General features: G+C 34.7%; 5 protein-coding genes across 5 annotated transcripts; 3 read left to right on the top strand and 2 right to left on the bottom strand.

Annotated features, from left to right (window-relative positions):
• The first annotated feature begins 159 nt into the window (after window positions 1–159).
• LOC118282247 (protein FAM32A-like) lies at window positions 160–1,161 on the top strand. Its single transcript, XM_035603235.2, has 2 exons — window positions 160–445; window positions 990–1,161. Exons 1-2 carry the CDS (start codon window positions 221–223, stop codon window positions 1,110–1,112), a joined length of 348 nt encoding a protein of 115 aa, XP_035459128.2. The 5' UTR covers window positions 160–220; the 3' UTR covers window positions 1,113–1,161.
• A 661-nt stretch (window positions 1,162–1,822) lies between these two features.
• On the top strand, window positions 1,823–2,948 carry LOC118282248 (protein FAM32A-like). Its single transcript, XM_035603236.2, has 2 exons — window positions 1,823–2,108; window positions 2,630–2,948. The coding sequence occupies exons 1-2, from the start codon at window positions 1,887–1,889 to the stop codon at window positions 2,750–2,752; spliced, it is 345 nt and encodes a 114-aa protein (XP_035459129.1). The 5' UTR covers window positions 1,823–1,886; the 3' UTR covers window positions 2,753–2,948.
• A 145-nt stretch (window positions 2,949–3,093) lies between these two features.
• LOC118262134 (uncharacterized) lies at window positions 3,094–8,294 on the bottom strand. The gene is made up of 9 exons (XM_035573281.2): window positions 8,106–8,294; window positions 7,900–8,014; window positions 7,287–7,524; window positions 6,604–6,820; window positions 5,966–6,159; window positions 5,396–5,556; window positions 5,203–5,307; window positions 4,615–5,088; window positions 3,094–4,432 (listed from the first exon to the last, which is right to left on the bottom strand). Exons 1-9 carry the CDS (start codon window positions 8,155–8,157, stop codon window positions 4,150–4,152), a joined length of 1,839 nt encoding a protein of 612 aa, XP_035429174.2. The 5' UTR covers window positions 8,158–8,294; the 3' UTR covers window positions 3,094–4,149.
• Window positions 8,295–8,686: 392 nt separating this feature from the next.
• LOC118262133 (transcription elongation factor 1 homolog) lies at window positions 8,687–9,530 on the top strand. The gene is made up of 3 exons (XM_035573279.2): window positions 8,687–8,850; window positions 8,968–9,092; window positions 9,166–9,530. Exons 2-3 carry the CDS (start codon window positions 8,977–8,979, stop codon window positions 9,296–9,298), a joined length of 249 nt encoding a protein of 82 aa, XP_035429172.1. The 5' UTR covers window positions 8,687–8,850; window positions 8,968–8,976; the 3' UTR covers window positions 9,299–9,530.
• Window positions 9,531–21,671, bottom strand: LOC118262132 (vesicle-fusing ATPase 1). Its single transcript, XM_035573278.2, has 15 exons — window positions 21,469–21,671; window positions 20,907–20,995; window positions 19,691–19,820; window positions 19,336–19,421; window positions 17,514–17,659; window positions 17,176–17,314; window positions 16,758–16,900; window positions 16,459–16,658; window positions 15,994–16,126; window positions 15,380–15,582; window positions 14,845–15,166; window positions 14,380–14,537; window positions 13,676–13,860; window positions 13,154–13,312; window positions 9,531–12,417 (listed from the first exon to the last, which is right to left on the bottom strand). Exons 1-15 carry the CDS (start codon window positions 21,478–21,480, stop codon window positions 12,282–12,284), a joined length of 2,241 nt encoding a protein of 746 aa, XP_035429171.1. The 5' UTR covers window positions 21,481–21,671; the 3' UTR covers window positions 9,531–12,281.
• Window positions 21,672–21,679: the final 8 nt, after the last annotated feature.

The following is a 21,679-nucleotide window of genomic DNA, read 5'->3' as shown; positions in this document are numbered from 1 at the left end:
CTTTATTATCTTAACAACAAAGTTCGATAATGGCTCATCACTATTTAAGCATTATTTAACTGGTCACACTCAAAATGTCAGACAGTTGTCAGTGCCGTTCAGTCGAGGCACTAGTCGGTTGATTCAGTTCATCCGCGGCCGTTACTTCGTCAACACGTATTCACTGCAGCTGCTTATTTTTTTCGATAATAATTTCGATAACTTAACAAATCTGTTCGAGATGAGTGATTTAGACGAATACGCTTGTGTTAGCAGAACACAACTAAAAATTAAGGACACGACTGGAATTAAAAAGAAAAACAAGAAGAAGAAGTCTAGTAAAGAGAAGGAAAAGCTGATGGAAAACGAAGTGAAACAACAAATACAACAACAACAAACTACAAATACTGTTGTAAACACTAAAACAAAGGCTGAGATGGCGTTTCAGAAGATGCAGGAGAAAATGGTATGTATTTAGACTAATTATTATTATTAGCCTGTAATTTAATTGCTATGCATGTGGTATTTTTGTAGCAGGCCGCATTTTTGTGGAATGTGGTATTTTTGTAATTTGCATGAACACTTGACATGTATTTTGAAGAGTATCTATGCCACATGCCACATTGTATATTAGAATTAAGTTACTGTACGTAGTCTTATAAGATTGTGTACCAGTAACATAATATTTATTCTTATGTGTTTGTTACTTTAATTTCAAAACTAGTTAATACTTTACCAGCCATCATTCATGGTATTATTTCTATTGCAAAACATTCTATATCTATCTTTTACTTATGGTAATGGTATACACACGGTAAACCTGACGTTATAACTACTTATTATAAGTTTAAAATCGCTAAGCCGTGTGAAAGCGTGGTGACTAATGCTTAAAATTTCTCTGTACAAGAAAAGGCCTTTGGTCAATATTATTATATTGTTAGATGGTTGATATTATGTGATGTGTTGTATTTTTTTCAAATGTTAACTAATATACTCTTTATCCTTTACAGCAAAGGCAGAGGATTCAACAAAAAGCTGAGATGACTCACAAGCAGAGGGTGGAGCAATTCAACCAACGTCTAGACAACCTCACAGAACACTTTGATATACCTAAAGTATCTTGGACTAAGTAATTAGGTTATTATTATTACTTTAAGTTTTGTAAAGTAGCTTGGTATACCTCTGTAATTTATATCCTGCCGCTACATAGTAAAGTAACAAATAATGTTATTACTAAGAGATTGTAATTAAAATAAACAATGTAAACCTTGTTTAAAATGTTTTAGATGTATGTATTAGAAATAAGTTATTTTAATAAAAAAATATATATATATATTGAATTTCCTATTTCATTCAACCAAATGTAAATATTGAATTACACCATTTTAGTCCCCAAAGAGGTGAAGTGCACATAGGTTCAACTAGAAAGTTATATAATATAAGTATAAGTTTTAATGCTTTCAGTGTCCATGACGCGTATGTGCGTTTCATACAGCACCCGTCATGGGGCACCTGTGCAAATTATACACAAACTTATTTTACTATTAGTGCAGAGTCATACTGACTGCGCGTCATGGGCACTCTCGGAACTCGGGTACTGGGTGGAAATCCGCTGGGCGCGTAAAAGATGTAACTGATTATTTCTATAAAATCCGATTATTGATTATGTTTACGACAAAGTTCGATATCGGTTCATCACTATTTAATAAGCATTGCTTAGCTGGTCACACTCAAAATGTCAGACTTCAAACAAATCTGACAGCTCTGAAACGTCAATTGATCCAACTTCGTGCGTCATTTCATTACGTCTTTGCAGCAGCCATAGATTATACACTTATACGGGAAGCAGCAGCTGTCTAGTATTTATTTTCGAGAATAATTTGGAAATCTAAACGAACCCGTACAATATGGGTGAAGAAGATGAATACGCTTGTGTTAATAGAGCTCAGTTAAAAATTAAGGACACGACTGGAATCAAAAAGAAAAAGAAGAAGAAGTCTAGTAAAGAGAAGGAAAAACTGATGGAAAACGAAGTCAAACAACAAATACAACAACAACAAACTACAAATACTGTTGTAAACACTAAAACAAAGGCTGAGATGGCGTTTCAGAAGATGCAGGAGAAAATGGTATGTTATTAAGTAATTTGTCAATATAACTTCATTTGCATGTGGTATTTTTGTAGCATGCTACATGCGTGTCGTGTGTTGTTTTTGTATGTTTATGAACCTTGAATGAGTACAATTCCAACACATACAATTAGGATGAAGCTACTTGATGTAATATCCTATAAGATTGTGTACCAGCTACATAATAATAAATGTAATATGATAATATCCTATAAGATTGTGCCATTGAACCAGCTACATAATAATCACTTTTGTGTGTTTGTTGCTTTAATTCCAAAATTCCACAACTGGTTAATACTTGACATAGGTGTTCATCATGTTTCTTAACCTTTTAACTACCTGTGTTGCATATAATTATACTGTAATATATAACTGAGCTCTTAAAAGGTTAATATTATTTTCCTAGCAAAACATTTTATACTGCTTTAAATTCTAGGTTTATATATTATTCCCTACTCAAACATTATTTATCATTTGTCATTGTTTTCAGACATTTACTAATCTCCATTTATCTTTTACAGCAAAGGCAGAGGATTCAACAAAAAGCTGAAATGACTCATAAGCAGAGGGTGGAGAAATTCAACCAGCATCTAGACAGTCTCACTGAACACTTTGATATACCTAAAGTATCTTGGACTAAGTAATAAGGATATTATTATAAGCAAGCTCACTTGTGGCTTCACAGGCATTCCCGTTGGAAGTATCCTATCACCTAAGTCAGCTCATACCCTGTCTGGACACCAAGATTTTATTTTCAAATTCAAGACTAATTAATAAAACTGCAATTGTATTTAGATGTATCTAGATGTAAGTTATTTTAATATAGATTTAATTTTTAAATATTGAATTTTAAATTATATCCCCTTTACTACCAGCCATAGCTTATAATGTAAACATTACCTACATAAGTAGCCCCAATAGTTTATTAATAGATTTAGTTGAGCGGCGATGCCACTTGTAGAAACTAGTTTAGGGAATAAAACTCTTTATTTAGTTATAACACTTTATTTAGATGTCTAAATAAAAATATAAAAATGTGTATTCTAATGTCTTATTTTGGACGGACTTTATTACAGAGAGGTAACAACATGACATGTTACTGATATAAACAATAGATATATAAAATTATCTATACTTTAACTTAAAGTAGTAATATTTAGATGTCATCATCATTATTCATGATTGGGCAATACATATAACTACATATTTACATACAACATACATAAAATTATTATTCTTAAGGCACTAAATGCATTAGTATTAGGTATTATAGAAGTCTGATTCTGACAGATCAAACATATTTGTAAACGTGAGATACATAGTAAAACAGCACTGAGATTAATGTTCACATTTCTGGATGATGTCAAATTACTATCTCAAATACAAAATTGGTACTAGAATTCTAAATTACAATCAGATCTAGTATAACACATACATAGAGTTACAGTGCTTAGCAAAAACATCTACAACTAGTAGAAGGCACATCGATTCTTCTGAAATTCATCATTATTTTATATAAAAGTAAAAAATAACACTGAAATTGGACGGAATTATTCACTATGCTTATAAAGCAACTGAAAAAATATAGCTCTTAGTAATAGAATTAAAAATAGAAAATACAATCAGATTTAACATTATGATTAAGTAGCTTTTCTACAACAGATCACAGGGAGTTTACTCTTGTATCCAATTTGGACCGATCGACATTGATATTGTGAAATATAGTTTTCTTGAGTTGTAATACTAGCGCCCATTGCACCCGTATTGCGGGGATATTGAATGAACTAAATAATATAGAATTTGGGTTTATATTCCATACTCTGAATGCTAGTTTATTATATGCAGCTACAATTGGAGTTGTATCTTCTTGTTATTTAATAATTATTTAGAGTTTATTGGATTGCAATTGCATTGAGATTGGTTTCAAGAGTAAGCACCCAGATCAGAACAACAGATCATCACTTTACATGAAAAAAAAGGTCAAGACACAAACATTACGGACAACCTATTTGTAATCTACATCAGTCTATGTACTTATTAATTACAGTATTAATGTAAATAAAGCTACCACAAATATTACAGCGGAATTAATTACAATTGTTTGTGCAGAATTACTGCCCCAAAATGAGAAACTGAACACTTTGATAAAGTTTTCTTTTGTAGACCAAGGGTCGCTGCCATCGTCGAAGTGCATGGGGCACTGGTCGCGTTCTCTCTCGTACTCTTCCATCTCAATGGCGACAGCTGCGCCTTCAGTGTAGTTCCAAGACGTCACGTCTTGCTTTAAATCGCAGTATGGGCCTAAAGCTTGAGACATCAGTACTCTGCAAATTAAAATAGAACATGAAATACGAAGCTTTAAGTTAAGACGCAGTTTGTCTACTTTACATATTAATATAGGTAGTTAGTGGTTAGAGACAAAATGACGAGAATGGGCAAAATCTGTAATTGGAGGCTCTGAAGAGTCTCAAAGCAGACAAACTAATAAGTATACAATTATAATCACCTGTTCAAATCAGCTCGCTGATACACCCAACATCTGTACTTGGAAAATGGGTCCAGCTCATCATAAGTAATTAGATAAGACTTCAAATTCTCCTTCCAAAATCCTATACATTTCATTCTGTAATCAGGATCACTGTAGATATCAACGGGTCTACCCAAGTAGTCCACTGATAGACAGTAGTTCTCCTTTATTTGTATAGTTTTCTGATCAATATCACAAACGGAGAAGTCACTGATATTCAGCTTGCAGTACAAGTTTGGTCTCGGACTTAGAGTGACACCTCCCAAAATCCTTGTTTCAAATCTCACATCGCCTTTTTGTGTAAAATTGAATTTGCCTGCAACAGGGCATCGAATTGGCGAGGGATCTTTCTTCAGGAATATATCGTATCGCCATTCTTGCTTGTTGGGGAACTGCACCCATGAACATACTGTGTGGAAGTTACTTTGGATCATGGCTAAACCTTTTCGGTATCTAGAATTACAAAAGAAAACATTAATTAATAAATAGATAGACCTTCCAATCTTATTGCACCATTATTTAGGCTGTTTACAAAACCACTGGTAATAGAAAAAGATTAATGATTACCTTATAATATTATGATGTTGTGGCACAAAGTCGAAGCACACATAATCCTTTTGACAACCATCAACTGTGAGGCGAGCCATCATCACTCTACTATCACGCTGCTCCCTATAAAAAAGCCATAGCCCATAAGTATCACAATCGCATTTTCACATAAAACAAATACTTTGTCTTTTTCACTAAATTAGGAATTTACCTGCACACATAAATAGTTCTTCTGAATCGGCCCTCATCAGGGTAGTAAGTTTCTATAATGTGAGTTTCGTTGATGAATACATCTGCATCAATGTTAGCAGTGTTGATCCACTCACCAGAGAAGTTTTGTGGTAATCGACAACCTGGTTCTACCACTTCAGCCTATAGAGATATTACAAAATAAAATTAATAACTTATTTCTGTGTGACAAATTGGAGATTTGTATACAGGGTGTAAACAGACAAATGTTACTCTTGAAAAATGTTACAATGTCTTTTTTGCTTTATAATTTTTGTTTTCATTTTATTCATACAACATCAGCCTATAGCAGTTGATTACAAACATTATTTCGTAAAATAAACATTGAATTAATTTTTTTATTTTTTTTATTTTGATAAAATTAGTTTTCTTACCATCGCCTATTTGCGGCGCTTGGAAGCATTCCGTTTACATCCTGTATATTTCTTTAAATATGCGGTCTTTACTTAAGAAATTGTACAATTAGTTAAAAATTGTGGCAATTTGTTCTTTGTTCTATTCGCTTGTAAACTATTAACTAAATTCATATTACCTTGACAGGTGTAACTCTGTATCTCTCAGGGGACTTCTCAACAGTCTTCAATGTGTTACATTCTGGTGTAATAGAGGCTCCAATATATAGATCATCATCTCTGTTCTTGAGGAAACAGCGATACCTCTCATCTTTACGAGATTCCTTCGTGTTTGCAACAGCAAAGAAGTGGTTTTTGTTGACAAACCAATGACCTGGAATAATAATAGTTTAGAAGCTTAATTTAGAGAACATGATAATACAAACTATGAGACAGACTAACTAAAAAGAGTGAGCTATGCAACATGGCCGCTTCTGTGCATGCTGCTCATGAAGAGTCTCTCTGTGACTCAAAACTAGTAGAGCTTTTCTCCATTAATTTACATGAGTAAACCTTGATTTTTAGTTAAAGAAATTAAAGAAAATTGTTATTAAAACCTAATAGCCTCACATCTTATTGCATAGAAGTCATAACATAACTGGCGAAGAGTGACTATTACATTATGTATGAGCATAATACCCACTCATCTGCTTAACCCTTCAGGGATTAAAAGTTTTGATGTTTATCATTTGTTACAAAACCTAATATCGTCTACTAAAATACGACATTAGCATAATTTTATGACTATCTGACAAAGTATGTTAAATAAAATGCTTACCCAAGCAACTGTACTCCACAACTCCATCAAAAGTGTTTGACATTCCAGCACATTTCCTATAAGTAATGTTAAACTTCTGATTGGTGATCAAGAACTGTGTACCAGCTGTCTGACAAGATTTGATCTGTGCGTCAGGATGGTTACATTCTCCTGTGAATCGGAATCTGTTCTGATAAGCAAACTGCCATACACCTTCCAGAGATGAACGGCAATTGACCTGAAAGTATGGTAATGGAATCATGGATCAATTGGGATTCTTACAAATTCTTACTAGAACTAGCCTAGATTGAAACTTCTTTTTGACCTTATGTCTGTAACTGTCTTGCTACTGAGAAAAGGCCTCTTCTCATAAAATAAAACTTACTACATATTAGGAGCAAAGAAACAGGGCCACTAGTGTTTTTTTCTTGTTAAATATTTACTGATACAAAAATTTTATTAATTAGTAACAAATGTATGTAGTATGTAAGGCGATATAATTATGTACTTACCTATAAAATAAGAGTAACTATTTTGTTGTAAAAGAAGTAATTTTGATTCTATGTAATTTAATTTACATAATATAGAAAAGTACATACTACATCTATATAAATGGTAAAACAAAATAAACATTCAACCAATACCAATAAGATTCACATTCAAATAATTATAGTAACTTAGTGATAATCTAATAAGAAACTTACAGGCACATAGTTTTCAGAGAACAATGTGATCAGTCCTTGCTGATCAGGATTGAGTCCTCGACACACTCTATCCACGGTGGGCTGCTCATCAGGACCCAGGTTCACACAAGGAGACTCGATCTTCTCCAACACATTCACTGTCCTCACAATCAGCTTTACACAGTAATAACATTTTGTGTATGAAAATACCATAGTAAAGTTCACTCTGTATTCAGCCTTTATGTCTACACATACACCCCTGTAAAAAAAAACGAAAAACTTTAGCTAAAAATAATAGATTACTCATGTAAATTAATTGAATAAAGCTCTACTAGTTTCATGATAAAGAGTATCATGAAACTAGTAGTTCTTCATTAATTTACGTGAATAAACCGTGATTTTTAGTTAGTTTAGTATGTCTCACGATAGTTATTATAATATAGTTATTAGAAGAAATTTATTTATGTAAATAAGTAACTTCACAAGTTTTGTAAATATTAACTATAGACTAAGGTTAGATCTTTCTTATATTTTTGGGATACGAAACCTGAAAGCGTCAATGACCGGTATTTTTTTGTATTTAAAACTATTTAAATGAGTCATAATTAGATATAAATCAATCGGTAAACATTACCTTCCAGTCATTTCACTGGCGTTGATATCTGTAATAGTTTGCTTGCCATTTTCGAAGGAAAACCACGTATTCCTCAGGACTAATGGTATCATACAATCAGCGACAACTGAAGTAACTAAAACAACACAGTAGTCAATAAATACGTTATGCATTGGGCGTTACCACTAACGATAAATGAAAATTTAAATGTATCGATAGCTACTTACCACCCAGTGATAGCACAGCTATCACAGTTATAATTACTAAATTCCGAGTCATTATTGCAAGATAGTTTGATTCACGAATACATTTAAAATAATTGTTTGAAAAAACACTTGCTTTGAGAAACCAAACTTTTTGACAAGCAATCAGACAGGCAGAAAAGCTGCGCCGTGCATAACTGTGTTGCCAGTCACACAGCATGTAATAATATCGCCAGTTCCTAGTTCCTACATCATACCAATAGCAAATCATGAAGCTCATCAGACCAAGACACGGAATACAGAATGCAGAAAGTAAGTTCCTTGACGGAATACAGAACATTCCGTGAAGGAACATGTATAAAAAATCATTGTTCAGCTTATGTAATAGTAAAACTTGCCTTCAAAATGTTCAAATTCATTTATTGTTTTTTACTTGTGTCGAAAATAGATTTTAGTAACCGAACACTTGATAATATGCATCATATGCATGTGTCAATGTGTGAGCTTGTATCACTTATGAAATGATTATCATCTAGATTAAGTGTATTTAAAAGTATAAAAATCTAGGTTAGTTTATTTTTGTGGTCCTGTTTTCATATTTTTTGTATTTGCAAGCAAGCAAGCAGATTGACACCTGACAAATGACAACAAATGTCAAAACTTGACATTTGAGTAGTGTTTTGGGTTGTGCTTGTCAGCTTGTGCCATTTCCAATACAACAAAATAGATTTCGGTTTCGTACTTCTCGCAGTAATCTTCAAATAACCAAGTAAGTATTACAAATCTTAGTTGAAATAATCAATAAGCAAAGTAATCATTTGATTACTATCCTTGTTAAACGATTTCGAATAGTATAAATGTATAATATTGCTATACTTTGTTACAGTTTTCAGACATGGGTCGCCGAAAATCGAAAAGAAAGCCTCCGCCAAAGAGGAAAGCTATCGAGCCGTTGGATCAACAATTCAACTGCCCATTTTGCAACCACGAAAAGTCGTGTGAGGTGAAAATGTGAGTAATCAGGCGGATTACATTACAACTTACCCTCCATCTGTGAACCGCGCTTATCGTCTTTTTTTTTCAGGGATCGAGCCAGGAATACGGCTCGGATACAGTGTCGAGTTTGTTTAGAAGACTTCCAGACTACTACAAACGTGTTATCCGAGCCCATTGATGTATACAATGACTGGGTGGATGCCTGTGAGAGCGCCAATTAGTTTTATGCCATTGGTTATTTTAAGTTATAAATATTTTTAATCTCACCAATGTTTTTGGTCTACTAGACATTTTCAAGCTTAATTTTATGTGACTAGTATATATATATATGTATACATTTCATTTTGTATGATAATGCAAATAATTGCATTTATACTATATGGAGAATGACGTGGATTATTTTACTGTAATGTAACATCAAGTATAAGGAATAATAAACTCTGAAAGAACAAATTTAGTTTGTCAATTACTTTATTTTACCAACAATAAAGCTTACAAGATAATGTGACATAGCCACTGATAACAATGTTCCATAAGTGCAATCCTAATGAATAACAAATTCAAACAGAAACTATGTTTCATAAAGAAATAAACATGTTTGGAAGATATTTTACAATAATGTTATACATATTTAAAAATAATGATAAACAGTTTTAAAAACAAGCAACCTTTAACTATTATATTCAAACTTATATGACACATATACATTTCATCTTATAAGAAAGTATAAGTTTATTGCATCATACACAAGTCCTTGAAGACAATACTCACAGACGACTTCAAAGGCAAAACAAACACCTAGACAGTATTATTACTATGAGCAACAATGCATACATTAAATTATTTGTCAGAACATTTACTCAGGAGCTATGCCCCATGTATCGTTGTTCACAATTCCACATAATTCAATTATATTTTTTACAAAGAAGAAAATATATAATGGCGGTTAGTATAATATTATTTAGAAGCCATAACACTAGTTCATGACCTAAAAGCTTTATCAAGAATTTAATATTTTTTCACACAATTTATCAATAATATAATTGAGATTATGTATACATACTTTCTAAAACACAGTACTACACCGACCCAGTTTTGAATGCATGAGTGGAATGTTTTATCTTACTTCAAAAGACAATAACAATGCATCTAACCAGTAGAATGTAACAATAAATTACTACAAATGTATTGCAACAATATTATAGCTATGGCTCGTTAAATATAGAGATACTTTTTAAAATCGACAATGATCGCAACATTCGTTATTATAATATTACGCAGTTACGCACGCACTATAATATAACTTGTATATTTAAATATTTACCACCTACATAACAGTTATGTAGAGGTGCACTCTCGACATGTCTGATAAGAATCTTGTTAACAATCCAATTAGCTTGAATACTCTTTAGTAGTGTTCATAATTGACCATAAAATTTACTACATGTGCAGATAAGTACTTATACTTTAATTGTACTAATGCTCCAAGTCAAAGCTTCGAGGGCTACTGAATTATAACAACAATATTCCTCAAATATTTCATAATACTACATATTTATTGACATTATCAATATCATTCCCTTACAGCTATCGATATTACACATTGATCAAAATATCCCTATTTAAGTATTAACACAATAGACAGCGTCAAGCTGCATCACATTTCAATAACAAATTGAAAATAAATAAAAACTCTATAAAAATAATATAATACATTGTAGATAATTGAGCTATTGCCTAGACTTACAACCCAGGGATATCTGTAACCATGTCATTGTTCATCTAAGACTGAATACATACTAGATTGCACGCGCTATGGAGACATACGTAATATTTACAAAAACACTACTGAGTAATTAAACTATAACAAGTGTACAACGAGACATGACATGGTTACGAGAGCCGCATACCACCGAGCCCCTCTGTGCACAAGCTGTGTTAAGAAGGTATATAAGGTGTCAGAATAGCTCACACTAAAACTTCACCACGCTGCGCTGGCGTACTAAAACAGGACTTACTTTAATCAAATCCTTCGATAATTCACTTGGAATGTGTTTGTTGCAAACAACTCATAAATAATAACCATTTTAACTAAGACGCAACGTCAAACAGCATTACACGTGTAACATGTTAAAATCCTTAGAGCGTTATAGAAACATCGATAGATAAGCACATTTAGATAATTAAAAAGTTTTAAACATGTTTGGAATATAGGTAGTATTAAAATTTGCCCATGTCTATGAAAGAATCGTACTGTAGGTCGTAACTGTCGCCCACGGTGTTATCATCTGAGGATAAGTTACTACTGAAGCTGGTGAGATGTTGAATAGCATGGTCCATATCGCACGTCGCTGTATTGTCCGAGTCGTCGGAACTGTCGCTGTTACTATCGATATATTCGTACAGTCTCGACGTCTCGGCTGCGATGCTACACACATCAGATATTTCGTACGAGCTCATCAACGTCGGTGACTTTACAATAGTGATCGCGTCAATAGAGCTCGAAAGTATAGCGTCTTCGATGGGAATCGTCTCAAAATGAGATGAGGAAGCTTCTTCGGTGTAACGACCTGAATCACCAATTTCGGACACGTTTGGCGACAAGGTTTCGTCGATTGGTAATGTGGCACTATCAGTTTGTATATGAGAAGGTTCATCCACGTCTTGGAAACTTATTAGGGGAATATCAACTTTGGGAACATCTTCGACGATGTCTTTGGTTAATGAAACAGAATTGTCATCTGATAGATCTCCGTCAGCGTTTAGGGTCACAGAGTCGTAGTTTGTATCCTTCTCAATGTTCAGACCTTCTAAATCATCCACGCACTTGGTGGAATCGTCACTGCTATCAGACACTATCAACTCGATGCTCCTATCTAAAATACCGGTGTCTGTACAAGTGGACATTTCATCTTCGAAAACAATTTCAACACTCCTAATCCTCATTAGAGGCATTTTTGACGGCGATATTTCGTTGCCTCTGGCGGTCATACCTTTCTTATGATGACTAGTATCGAGTAACGACTCGGTGCATTCGCTGATTTCGTCGTAATCGATTTCGTAGCTTCTAAGATCGGAAACGCAAGGTGAGCTTTCCGTGACTTTGATATTAGGTGTTTTAGATGTACAGATATGTGCATTAGTGTGGTCGGGTGAGGGCGATAGTGTGGTATGCGCGTGTTGTCCCTAAGGTTGCAATGATTCTTATTGTACATTGGTGCCTAGGTCCAGTCCGCCCTCCTCCTGCATCTTCGTGAGGAACTTGAACACTCTGTACTCCTCATCTGTTTGCTTCACCATGTCGATTAGCGCTAGCAGCTTCTTGATGCCAATGAAGATTCTGGGAAAGAAAGAATCATTATCAGCAACTCTTTTACGGAGATAATCTTTAATAATTATTTGCAAAACAAGAAGAGTTGTTGACGAGTGATTTTACCTGGTTTTACGTATTCACGCTATGAGGATGGGACAGGATAGGTTCTCATTTTTGCATTGGCTAAATTTTCGTAAAAGAAATCTACGTACCTCACTACAATTTCCCGTAATTTCGTATTATTTTGAAATATTTTTTAGCACACTTCAAGGTCAATAAAAAAAAGACCATAAAAAAAAAGCAACATTAGCATTACAGTGTGAAATACCTAATAAGAACTCCAAGTCTAAAGATGATGCAAAAAGGATGTTACAAAGGATCTCAGACCTTGGGTTAGCTGTAGACAAGGCAATTTGTTCAGGGGTGGGCTGAGGAGCATTGCTCAGGAACCTCCGCAGTTGTTTTAAACGGGAAGGTCTAATGAACAGGACAAAACAAGCTTCATCCATATCCATAGCCTTTATCATTATGGAATAAGGTATCATTTACTACAATACTAACTACTAACCACTTTATCTGGACCTTATTCTGGAAGAAAGATGTTAGGAAACTTGCTGAGCCTTTGACTCATTTACCAATTAAACCTGCGTGTTAAAACCAACTGCGCCAGAACCAGGGTCATGATTTTAGTAGTACCTCCTTAGACCACATACATTCAAACTGACATAACATAGGTAGAATCTCATCCTTGTGTATAACTTACCTAGCTCCACGGATATCCTGTTGGATCTTGAGCAGATCCTTCTTGGAGAAAGCATCACTCTCCTCGAGTACTGACATCACATGTTCCGGTTGAGATAGGTTAGGAACGTGGAGCACGCCTGTGAATGCAGACAGCATCTCCATGTCTTCCAATACTTGTCTGGAAAAACAGTAAAATAATGATTAAAGAGTTTTCAAAACGTTCATTAATAACTTAACAGTTTTCAACATGATCAGTCTTTTAATGCCTAAAGGACAACTGAATACACCGAATCATATTTAGATTCCCGATCCGGGTATCTAACCGAAAACCTCTTGCTTAGTAATCGTAGTTGCGCACTCGATCTATGAAGCAGTAATTCTCTTCATTTATGTACTATATCTTATACATATTTATTAAGATTAAACGATCCCATTAATTAAAACACTTATAGGGCAGATTCTTACCATGATAGCTTATTAATGTTTAGAAAAAGCCCTCAAATAAGACAAAATTATAAAAAAATATACTTATTATTATTACCTTCGACTGCTGGTGCAAAGGATGAGCAGTTTTCGTCCCTTAGGCGGCTGTTTCTTCAACAACACGAGCAACGCCTGCAGCGTCAAGTTGGAGTAGCGAGGACCAATGGGACCGTAGTCCAGCAGACGTTCGATATTGTCCACTAGGATACAGGACAGGCTTGAACGGTAGGCGTCGTCGAAGTACTGTAAAAAAATGCAAAGAAAATATTAGGCTAGGTTTATGTATGAAGATGTTGAGTATTCCTAGTGTGGAAGAGCCATGCTTCGTCGACCGGAGTGATACCACAGCCTCACAGAAAACCGACGTGAAACAACGCTTGCGTTATGTAAGTGAGGCTACCGAAGGCCCAATGACCCTCCCTCCCAATCCCCGATTCCCCAACAACCTTAAATTCCTAACCCCCAAAAGGCAACATACTTGGAACGCATCTGGTGTTTTGAGCGTCCATGAGCGGCGGCGATTGCTAATTGCGATTTGCGTCAGCTAGTTTACCGGCTTATATCATAAAAAAATATGAGGTTAGCTCACGTATACATTATATTTTGCATTAATTGAACATTACGTCATCAACTGTGTCTATTTAAGGTTTTCATAAACAAGTAACTAATCATTTTGAAGTTGATATAAGAAGTGTTGATATGAGTTACTTACTTATGATATACAAGTACTTGATACATGTGATATAGGTATATAAAACATACCTTTCTGATCTGAAGACACTTGGAAGACTCCGTGAATCCGACCATGTCTTCTGGCGAGCAGACCTTCACGAATGGGAAGTCTGACAGCTTGGCAAGTTCAGCGGCTAACGCGGTCTTACCACTGTTTGGTGGGCCTTCCAACAGTACCGATACTAGACCTGTGTGAAAAATTGTATAATGTGAAACTAGTTACACAATTAGTTACATATTATAATGCGATATGATGAAGTCTTTACGGTTATTTAGCAGTTTCGAAAATGAATATAATTAAGAATGTGATATGCATCACTCTCACTATAGATTGTATAGGATAGAAAAATAGATAGCTGTTTGCATATTATTTAATATTCGACCGATAAAGAGCCATAGCCGACCCCGGAGAAACAGTGTGCCATCTATTGAGCACTTATCAGAAAATTCTCATTTTGAACATCAGGGAAAATAGTAGTAAATAAAGAATCTTACCGCTAGCTTCAGTAGCCCTGGCTTGTTGAATGTAAAGCTGTCCATCTTCAAGCAAGGAAGACACAGGAGAGCCCCAGTTGATAATGCCACGGCTCAGGAAATGTTCCAAAGCTTCGGCTGCCGTACCGAAGGCAGGTTTGATATCGTTCTCAAGCGCATGTAAGAAGTCACCACGTTCTACCATGAGTTTCTCCATAGCTTCTGGGTCGACCTCCACTTTGCTAGACGCTTTGATCAAACGGTTCATTGCGGTGGACTGAGCGGCGCGGACTAAACCTTCTAATTCAGCGCCCGAGAAGTTCTTTGTTAGGGCTGCGAGTTCCTGTTGGTAGAAGGGTGATACTTAGTCATTTATAAATTGATTTAAGACTTTGTGCTGCGTCAAGAGGAGTTAGGACTAGTGTTTATTTTTAACTCGCTAGTCAAAGCTTTTACTTATTAAATTGTGATCATTTAGCTCTTCGAAACCAATGACATTTGTCACAAAACACTACCCCATTGATAGACGTCATACGATTCAAAATAAAGTACAAACCTTGCTATCAACATCGTCAGCAATCTTCTTGTATTCCTTCATACGTTTTGTGTGGATGTTCAGAATCTGTACGCGACCGTTCTCGTCAGGTAGACCGATCTCCATCTGAACCTCAAGACGACCGGGTCGCATCAACGCCTCGTCAATCATGTCACGACGATTCGTCATTCCGATCACCAATATGTTGTTTAGTTGGTCGACACCTGAACGATAGTTTACAATGTTAGACATTTTATAGACATGACTAGCTACTTCCGCGTGGTTTCCTATTGATCATAGCGTGATTTTTTATATCCAACACAAAAAGAATTATTCAATTCAGACCAGTAGTTCCGGAGGTTAGCGCGTTCAAACAAACAAACAATCAAACAAACAAACTCTTCAGCTTTATAATATTAGTATAGATAAAGGCCTTTTAAAATATATCTTCTAGGCAAAAAGGAACGGAGGACTTCATGCGAATATCGTGTAACACGTTACTCACTCTCAAACTCAATGAATAATAAGCTATAAGTTACTGTATCAGGGACCATTTGATCCCTTAAAAGAAATCCTATAAAATTTACATATTGTTGACTAGTTTATTATACGAATATGTAGCTTGGGAGTCTTACCATCAATCTTGGAGAGCAGCTGATTGACGACAGTATCGTGGACACCGGTATTGCCTCCGACAGATCCTCTGGCTTTGCAAATAGCGTCGATTTCGTCAAAGATGATAATGTGGAGACCACTGTTTGGTCCACACTGCAAACAGTGGTTATAATTAGTATCATTCAAGTGTAATGAAGTTCAAGTAAAACCTGACCAGCTTTACTTGAACTTCATTACACTTGAATGAGCTTTAATGAGGAGCTTAAAGCTTAAAAGTAGGAAGTTATAAGGGAAAGATTGAACGATAAAGAAGCTTAAATCGCTTTTATTTAGGGAGGAATGATAATGAAAGAAAAATGAGTTTGTAATAAATTAACGTTATAGGTGGAGATTATATGAAGAAAATATAAGTTTGTTTCGACTCCAAATAACTTTTGTAAGAGCAGAAAGAAAAACATTTGTTCCAACATTTGACCATGACTTACCCTCTTCTCTTCTTCTTCGGCATCAGCGAACAATCTACGAATGTTGGCTTCACTCTCACCAACATATTTGTCCAAGATTTGCGGACCGTTCACAATCTTGGGTTCGCGTGCGTTCAACATTTTACCAATTTGACGGGCCATGAGGGTCTTACCGGTACCGGGTGGACCATATAGCAGGATACCCTTGACGTGCTTGCAGCCTGAAATGGTATAAAGAGGTAGGTATTACCTATCTAGTAGATTCAAGAATTGATGTTTTTAAATTGAACTTTAAAGTACAGTTATAAAGTGTATTTTACCTAATTGCTCGACGACTTCTGGAGGAAACACTCGAGACGCGAAGGCTCGTCGGAAGATAGCATTGAACTCCCTATCCAGACCACCGATGCCCATCTTGCCGAAGTCCCAGTCAGGGTTGATAATGGATTGGCGTGGTTGTTTCCTATATCACCAATTGTTATTATTTGTATTACAATTAACAGGTCAAAGCTATAACGGTTTTAAGTTCTCATCTGTTTGATCCAGAGCAGCTGATTACTTAGAGGGTTACCGCGGCTCCGGCTCGAAAAGCAGGAAAAGGAACGGTGTGGATTTTAGTCAGTAAGAGTCTAACACTCCTTCTCGCCTCGCTCAAGGCAGGAGAAGTCATTGGATGATTTATTCCCCCCTTAATAAAAAGTTCTCATCTGTGATATTTCCACATTTCGAATAACTTACCCTTTAGCCTTTCCGACTAAGTTGAGGGAAGAATTTTCAGCTTTGTCGAATTGAATGGCGCCATCAGGCAGGAGTCGGCCCATCCTTACGCGGCGCGGCACAGCGTTAGCACCCGCGGCCAACGCTTGGACGTCAACGGCTAAAAGTCAAAGTCAAATACATTGATTTTAAAATACCAAAAACACACTTTTCGCTTTTGAAAGTAAACAATAAATATGAGTTTTACATCCTAAAGTTTTAAGAATCAAACATTATTTTATTGTATACATAATTATTATGTTTAAACACGTAGATACCTAATAAATTATTATTTTTTCTGCAAAATAGATAAAACTTACCTTCCAAATTCTTCACAATTAGGGACAGGACCTTCTTCTCTTGGAATGAGAAGGCCAGCTGCTGACCAACTGTAAAGATCTGATTGGAGAACTGGATCAAGAAGTCACGAGCCATTTGCTCCGAATCGTAAGGTTCCATGGATGTTCTGAAAATCATTAGATAATTCATGGATATGATCGCGAGAAGACTTATCACTTATCACGATTGATTTTGGTTAATCGTGCAATGTTACTCGTGAATATGAGTCCCTATCGTGATTAGAAACTAATCTTGTAAATTGTCATCATCAATATGTCCGTTTCCTTCCAGCCCTGGACTGATCTTCAGCTCTTTGCATGTAACCACCCTGCGGATATCGGTATTCCACCTAGTTAGAGAGCGCCTACACGACATTTGCCTAAACATTTTTTATCCACATAATATAAAGTAATAGTGGTCGCAAAGGCGCTATTTATTTTATGGCCTGGAATCGAGGTCACGGGTAGGGTTCCCAACTATACTGTTAAAAACAGTATTATACTGTTTTTCACTAAATTATACTTTTTACTGTTGAACAATAATAAAGTATACAAAATACTGTTTTCAAAATGCTTAACACTACACAGTGTTAAATGTTAGACGCTCACACATATTTTAAAAAAAAAATAAAATACTGTTAATTTTTCTAAAATACTGTTTACTTTCCTTCTCAGACCTAAATATACTTTATTTCTTGTAAAAAAAGTTGGCAACCCTAGTCACGGGATAAAGAGCCTGCCTGAATACATAAATTCTCATTTCTATCCTTTTAACAATATTATTCAGTTTTATTACTACTGGCAGTAGGTCAGAGGTACACTGGGGTATTGAGAATTTATTAAAATTTTAGACTGTACAAAACCCTTTATGAGATTAGATTACGTAACTGGACATTACACATGTAGGTAAGTTATTAGTGTCCAAATTAGGTACCTACTAAAGCTTATCGGACACCACGACTTAGTTAAATCTTTCTGCACTAAAGGCTTGTGCTGTTCAAAGAATGGGTATGGGTTATGGGAATGAGTTAAACTGAAATCTGGTAAAACCCCGTGGTCAAACAGGTTTATTCATTTCATTATAAGTGACGCTACTACGGGAAAGATTTCAATAAATATATTAACACATTACGAAAGGAATTTAATATGTTATTCAATTCATTTTTAAATAATGTCCTTTTTTATATCAAATATTGCTATTATAATAATTGAGTTCGTGGGATACTTTACAGTTTTTCTAAGCAGAAGACTGTAGGTAGAGTATCTAACAGAAACACCGACGTGAAAGGTACCTAGCTTGAGAAAATTAAGAGACTATTGCGCCGTAAATCTTTTATTATTGGGCAAAGCTGTCGGGATTCGATCCAGATTGCTATATAAAATTTAAGGATCCCAATTCGCTCAAGTTACACTGCATATACAATGTATCTCTTTGTTATGCTTTACGCAGTTTATACAGCTAATCTCTTTGTCATACTTATATCGAAACATTACCAAGATCTTTTATTAAAATTTTATGTTAAAATACCTCAGAGAAAGGCTACTTCTTACATAAATGTCACAATAGGGAAGAATTACAAGGAAATATTATTTAATAAAACTGTGTGTGAACTAATGCCTATTTACAATGCTGCCAGAACTCCTATAGACGTACTATTTCGTTTTCCCATAGATGTACTATACATAATAGTACATAATATATGAGAAACATAGATATATGTCATCATCAGCTCACTTAGATAACTCACATAATTAGATTAGGTATTAGGTATATACATAAGGTTGTATATGTATATGTACTTACGTTTTCTTCAGCATGAAGTCTGCCTCTAAGGTCATACTGCACAAACATTCTGCATTTTGAGCCTTGAAAGGCTTTACATCGATTGGCTGCAGCAAACAAGACATAAGTAAGATTTTTTGTTAAGTACATCTAAAACTTTAAAGTTCCATTTTCAGTTTAAAGTTCCTTCCCTAGTTTAGTTTTGAGCCAACAGAAATTATGCATTGTAATGTTTCTCATAATAAATTATTTTTTAATTAAATTGTTAGTAAATAATCTAAGTTTCTACAAAGGAAAAAAACCTTATTTCAAGGTATACTATAAAGAATGTATGTAAGAAAACTCTGATTTAAAAAATATAATTTTTGAAACACACCTGACCAATGGAGAGAGTGGCCCATTTTCTCTGTGGTGCAGAGAATCCAACAGTGCCACGGTCTACACCACTGTAGAACCTAATACTGAACACAAAGTGCTGTGATGGTCCAGTAGAGACTTCAATATGCCTAGAAAAGAAATTTTAAATAAATAACTTGGAAGAGAAACTGGCAAAAATTACAAGCACTAAATCTAATAAATATTCTTTGACAAGAGTCAGTCAGATGCTATTAAAAAGTGCAGAATACTAGCCTGGTTACTATCACAATTTTCACTAAAGCAACATTCAAATGGCACAATTTTTTCTCGTAGCGCTCTTCATGTATAACTATGATCAACCTATTTTCTATACATATCCTATTTATTTTCAAGTGTATTCTAATTAGCTTTTCTTTTTTTTCTTAATGAAATGACTATAAAATATAACATTAGTGTAAGAAACATTTTTGTGAGCAACTATAAGCACTTATGATTGTAATCTTTGTTTCATTACTTTTAGAAAGTGTAATAGTTGCTCTAGATTTCACAAATTGCCTATGAGACTGCGGTACATGGTATAACATAAAACTTTAGAATAATTGAAATATGCTTTGATCATTGATGTAATAGTAAGTGTAAATTATTATGTTATGTTAGACCATAAATTGTTGTCTGGTGTGAGTGTGAATCATCACACTACATATTTACTAATTTAATCATCAGCAAAGTTTTTACCTAAAATTTTTATGTTGTAATAGTTTACTTAGGTTAATATACTGAGAAAACCTCTACTAGTCTGAAGTCACAGAGGGACTCTTCCTCATGAGCAACGGCGAAGTGGCGACGTCGCGCAGCTTACTGTTATCATTACTAGTAGAACTTTTCTCAGTATATTTATGTGAATAAACTGTTATTTTTAGTTAATGTAGTATGTCTCACACTTTACTAGTTTTTGATGTCATTACATTTATGTAGTGATATGATTACATTTTCAACTTAGTAAAATTATAAGTTAAGTCAGGTGTGGAGTCCTCTAAATAAAAGAATTTGAGGATTAGGTCTAGGTGCTGTAGCTTTTAGTTTACCAGGGGACAAAACCATAAATTGATGTTTCTGTGTTAAAATTGGCAAATGACTGCAAGTTGACGGCTACACTTCAGGTATAGAAACACCACAAAAAGAAGAATGATAAAATTTAATTAATGTGTTACTAAATATGAAATTAATTAACTTACTTGACATCGCTATTGAAGTCATCAGGGTTGATAAGAGCACAGTTTGTAATGGCAAGCTCGTCTGAGGGACATTTTGCTGCCTTCATCCGCTGCAAAGAATAAAATATATTATTTATAAAACTGCTCACAGAAAACTGTTTTCCTGACATGATAAGCTTGTACTTAGTTCCTGTTTTATGATAAGGATTTTATATCATTTTTTCTACTCCATAATTAATAACAATGAGGATAAAATTTTAATTAATAGGTCATTAATAATGTGACCTGATGTATATAAAGATTTATTTTATGAGAAAAACACTGATACTGATATTTTAGTTACAATATTGTGACAGAGATGGTTTATCACACATTTTTAGTGATGAAATGATGACAGGTCCTAGCAGTTTGGCCCAATTAGCAAAAATCGACCTTATGCAGGTGTTTTATAGGGGTGTAAACTATTGGTCAAAATTACTCAGTTACTGAAAATAATAAGAAATAAAGGTATCACTCCAACGAAACTTTCATGAAGGTTTACAGATATGGTAATTCTAATATTTGTAGAGAAAAAGTAACTTACCATTGCAGACATATTTACTATAATTCCTTTATTTTTTTAAGGTGCTATTTTGAGTTTATTCTTCGATTTTGACAAATGATTCACGTCGACTGATTTGACATCAGCCTGCGTTGAATCGTCACCGCTAAACAACGAATGACTGCATTGAATTTATTTTGCTTGAGAATCCATTGGTTGAGCGATCAATACTAGGCAAAATCTACGTTGCAGT

The sequence above is a fragment of the Spodoptera frugiperda genome, chromosome 20 (genome assembly GCF_023101765.2).
Source record: "Spodoptera frugiperda isolate SF20-4 chromosome 20, AGI-APGP_CSIRO_Sfru_2.0, whole genome shotgun sequence".
Classification (NCBI taxonomy): Eukaryota; Metazoa; Arthropoda; class Insecta; order Lepidoptera; family Noctuidae; genus Spodoptera; species Spodoptera frugiperda.
Note: the sequence above shows the minus strand (reverse complement) of the source record. Positions and strands in the feature narration are given on the sequence as shown.

Excerpts from the sequence above, each read along its gene's own strand:
- LOC118262133 (XM_035573279.2), top strand. The coding sequence starts at position 8,977 with ATGGGTCGCCGAAAATCGAAAAGAAAGCCTCCGCCAAAGAGGAAAGCT. Across the intron at positions 9,093-9,165 it reads AAGTCGTGTGAGGTGAAAAT|GGATCGAGCCAGGAATACGG; the intron begins GTGAGTAATCAG and ends TTTTTTTTTCAG.
- LOC118282248 (XM_035603236.2), top strand. The coding sequence starts at position 1,887 with ATGGGTGAAGAAGATGAATACGCTTGTGTTAATAGAGCTCAGTTAAAA. Across the intron at positions 2,109-2,629 it reads AGAAGATGCAGGAGAAAATG|CAAAGGCAGAGGATTCAACA; the intron begins GTATGTTATTAA and ends TATCTTTTACAG.
- LOC118262132 (XM_035573278.2), bottom strand. Across the intron at positions 16,127-16,458 it reads CCGAAGAAGAAGAGAAGAGG|TGTGGACCAAACAGTGGTCT; the intron begins GTAAGTCATGGT and ends CACTGTTTGCAG. Across the intron at positions 14,538-14,844 it reads CAGGGCTACTGAAGCTAGCG|GTCTAGTATCGGTACTGTTG; the intron begins GTAAGATTCTTT and ends TTTTTCACACAG.
- LOC118282247 (XM_035603235.2), top strand. The coding sequence starts at position 221 with ATGAGTGATTTAGACGAATACGCTTGTGTTAGCAGAACACAACTAAAA. Across the intron at positions 446-989 it reads AGAAGATGCAGGAGAAAATG|CAAAGGCAGAGGATTCAACA; the intron begins GTATGTATTTAG and ends TATCCTTTACAG.
- LOC118262134 (XM_035573281.2), bottom strand. The coding sequence starts at position 8,157 with ATGACTCGGAATTTAGTAATTATAACTGTGATAGCTGTGCTATCACTG. Across the intron at positions 5,089-5,202 it reads CAACATCATAATATTATAAG|ATACCGAAAAGGTTTAGCCA; the intron begins GTAATCATTAAT and ends TTGTAATTCTAG. Across the intron at positions 4,433-4,614 it reads CAGCGAGCTGATTTGAACAG|AGTACTGATGTCTCAAGCTT; the intron begins GTGATTATAATT and ends TTTAATTTGCAG.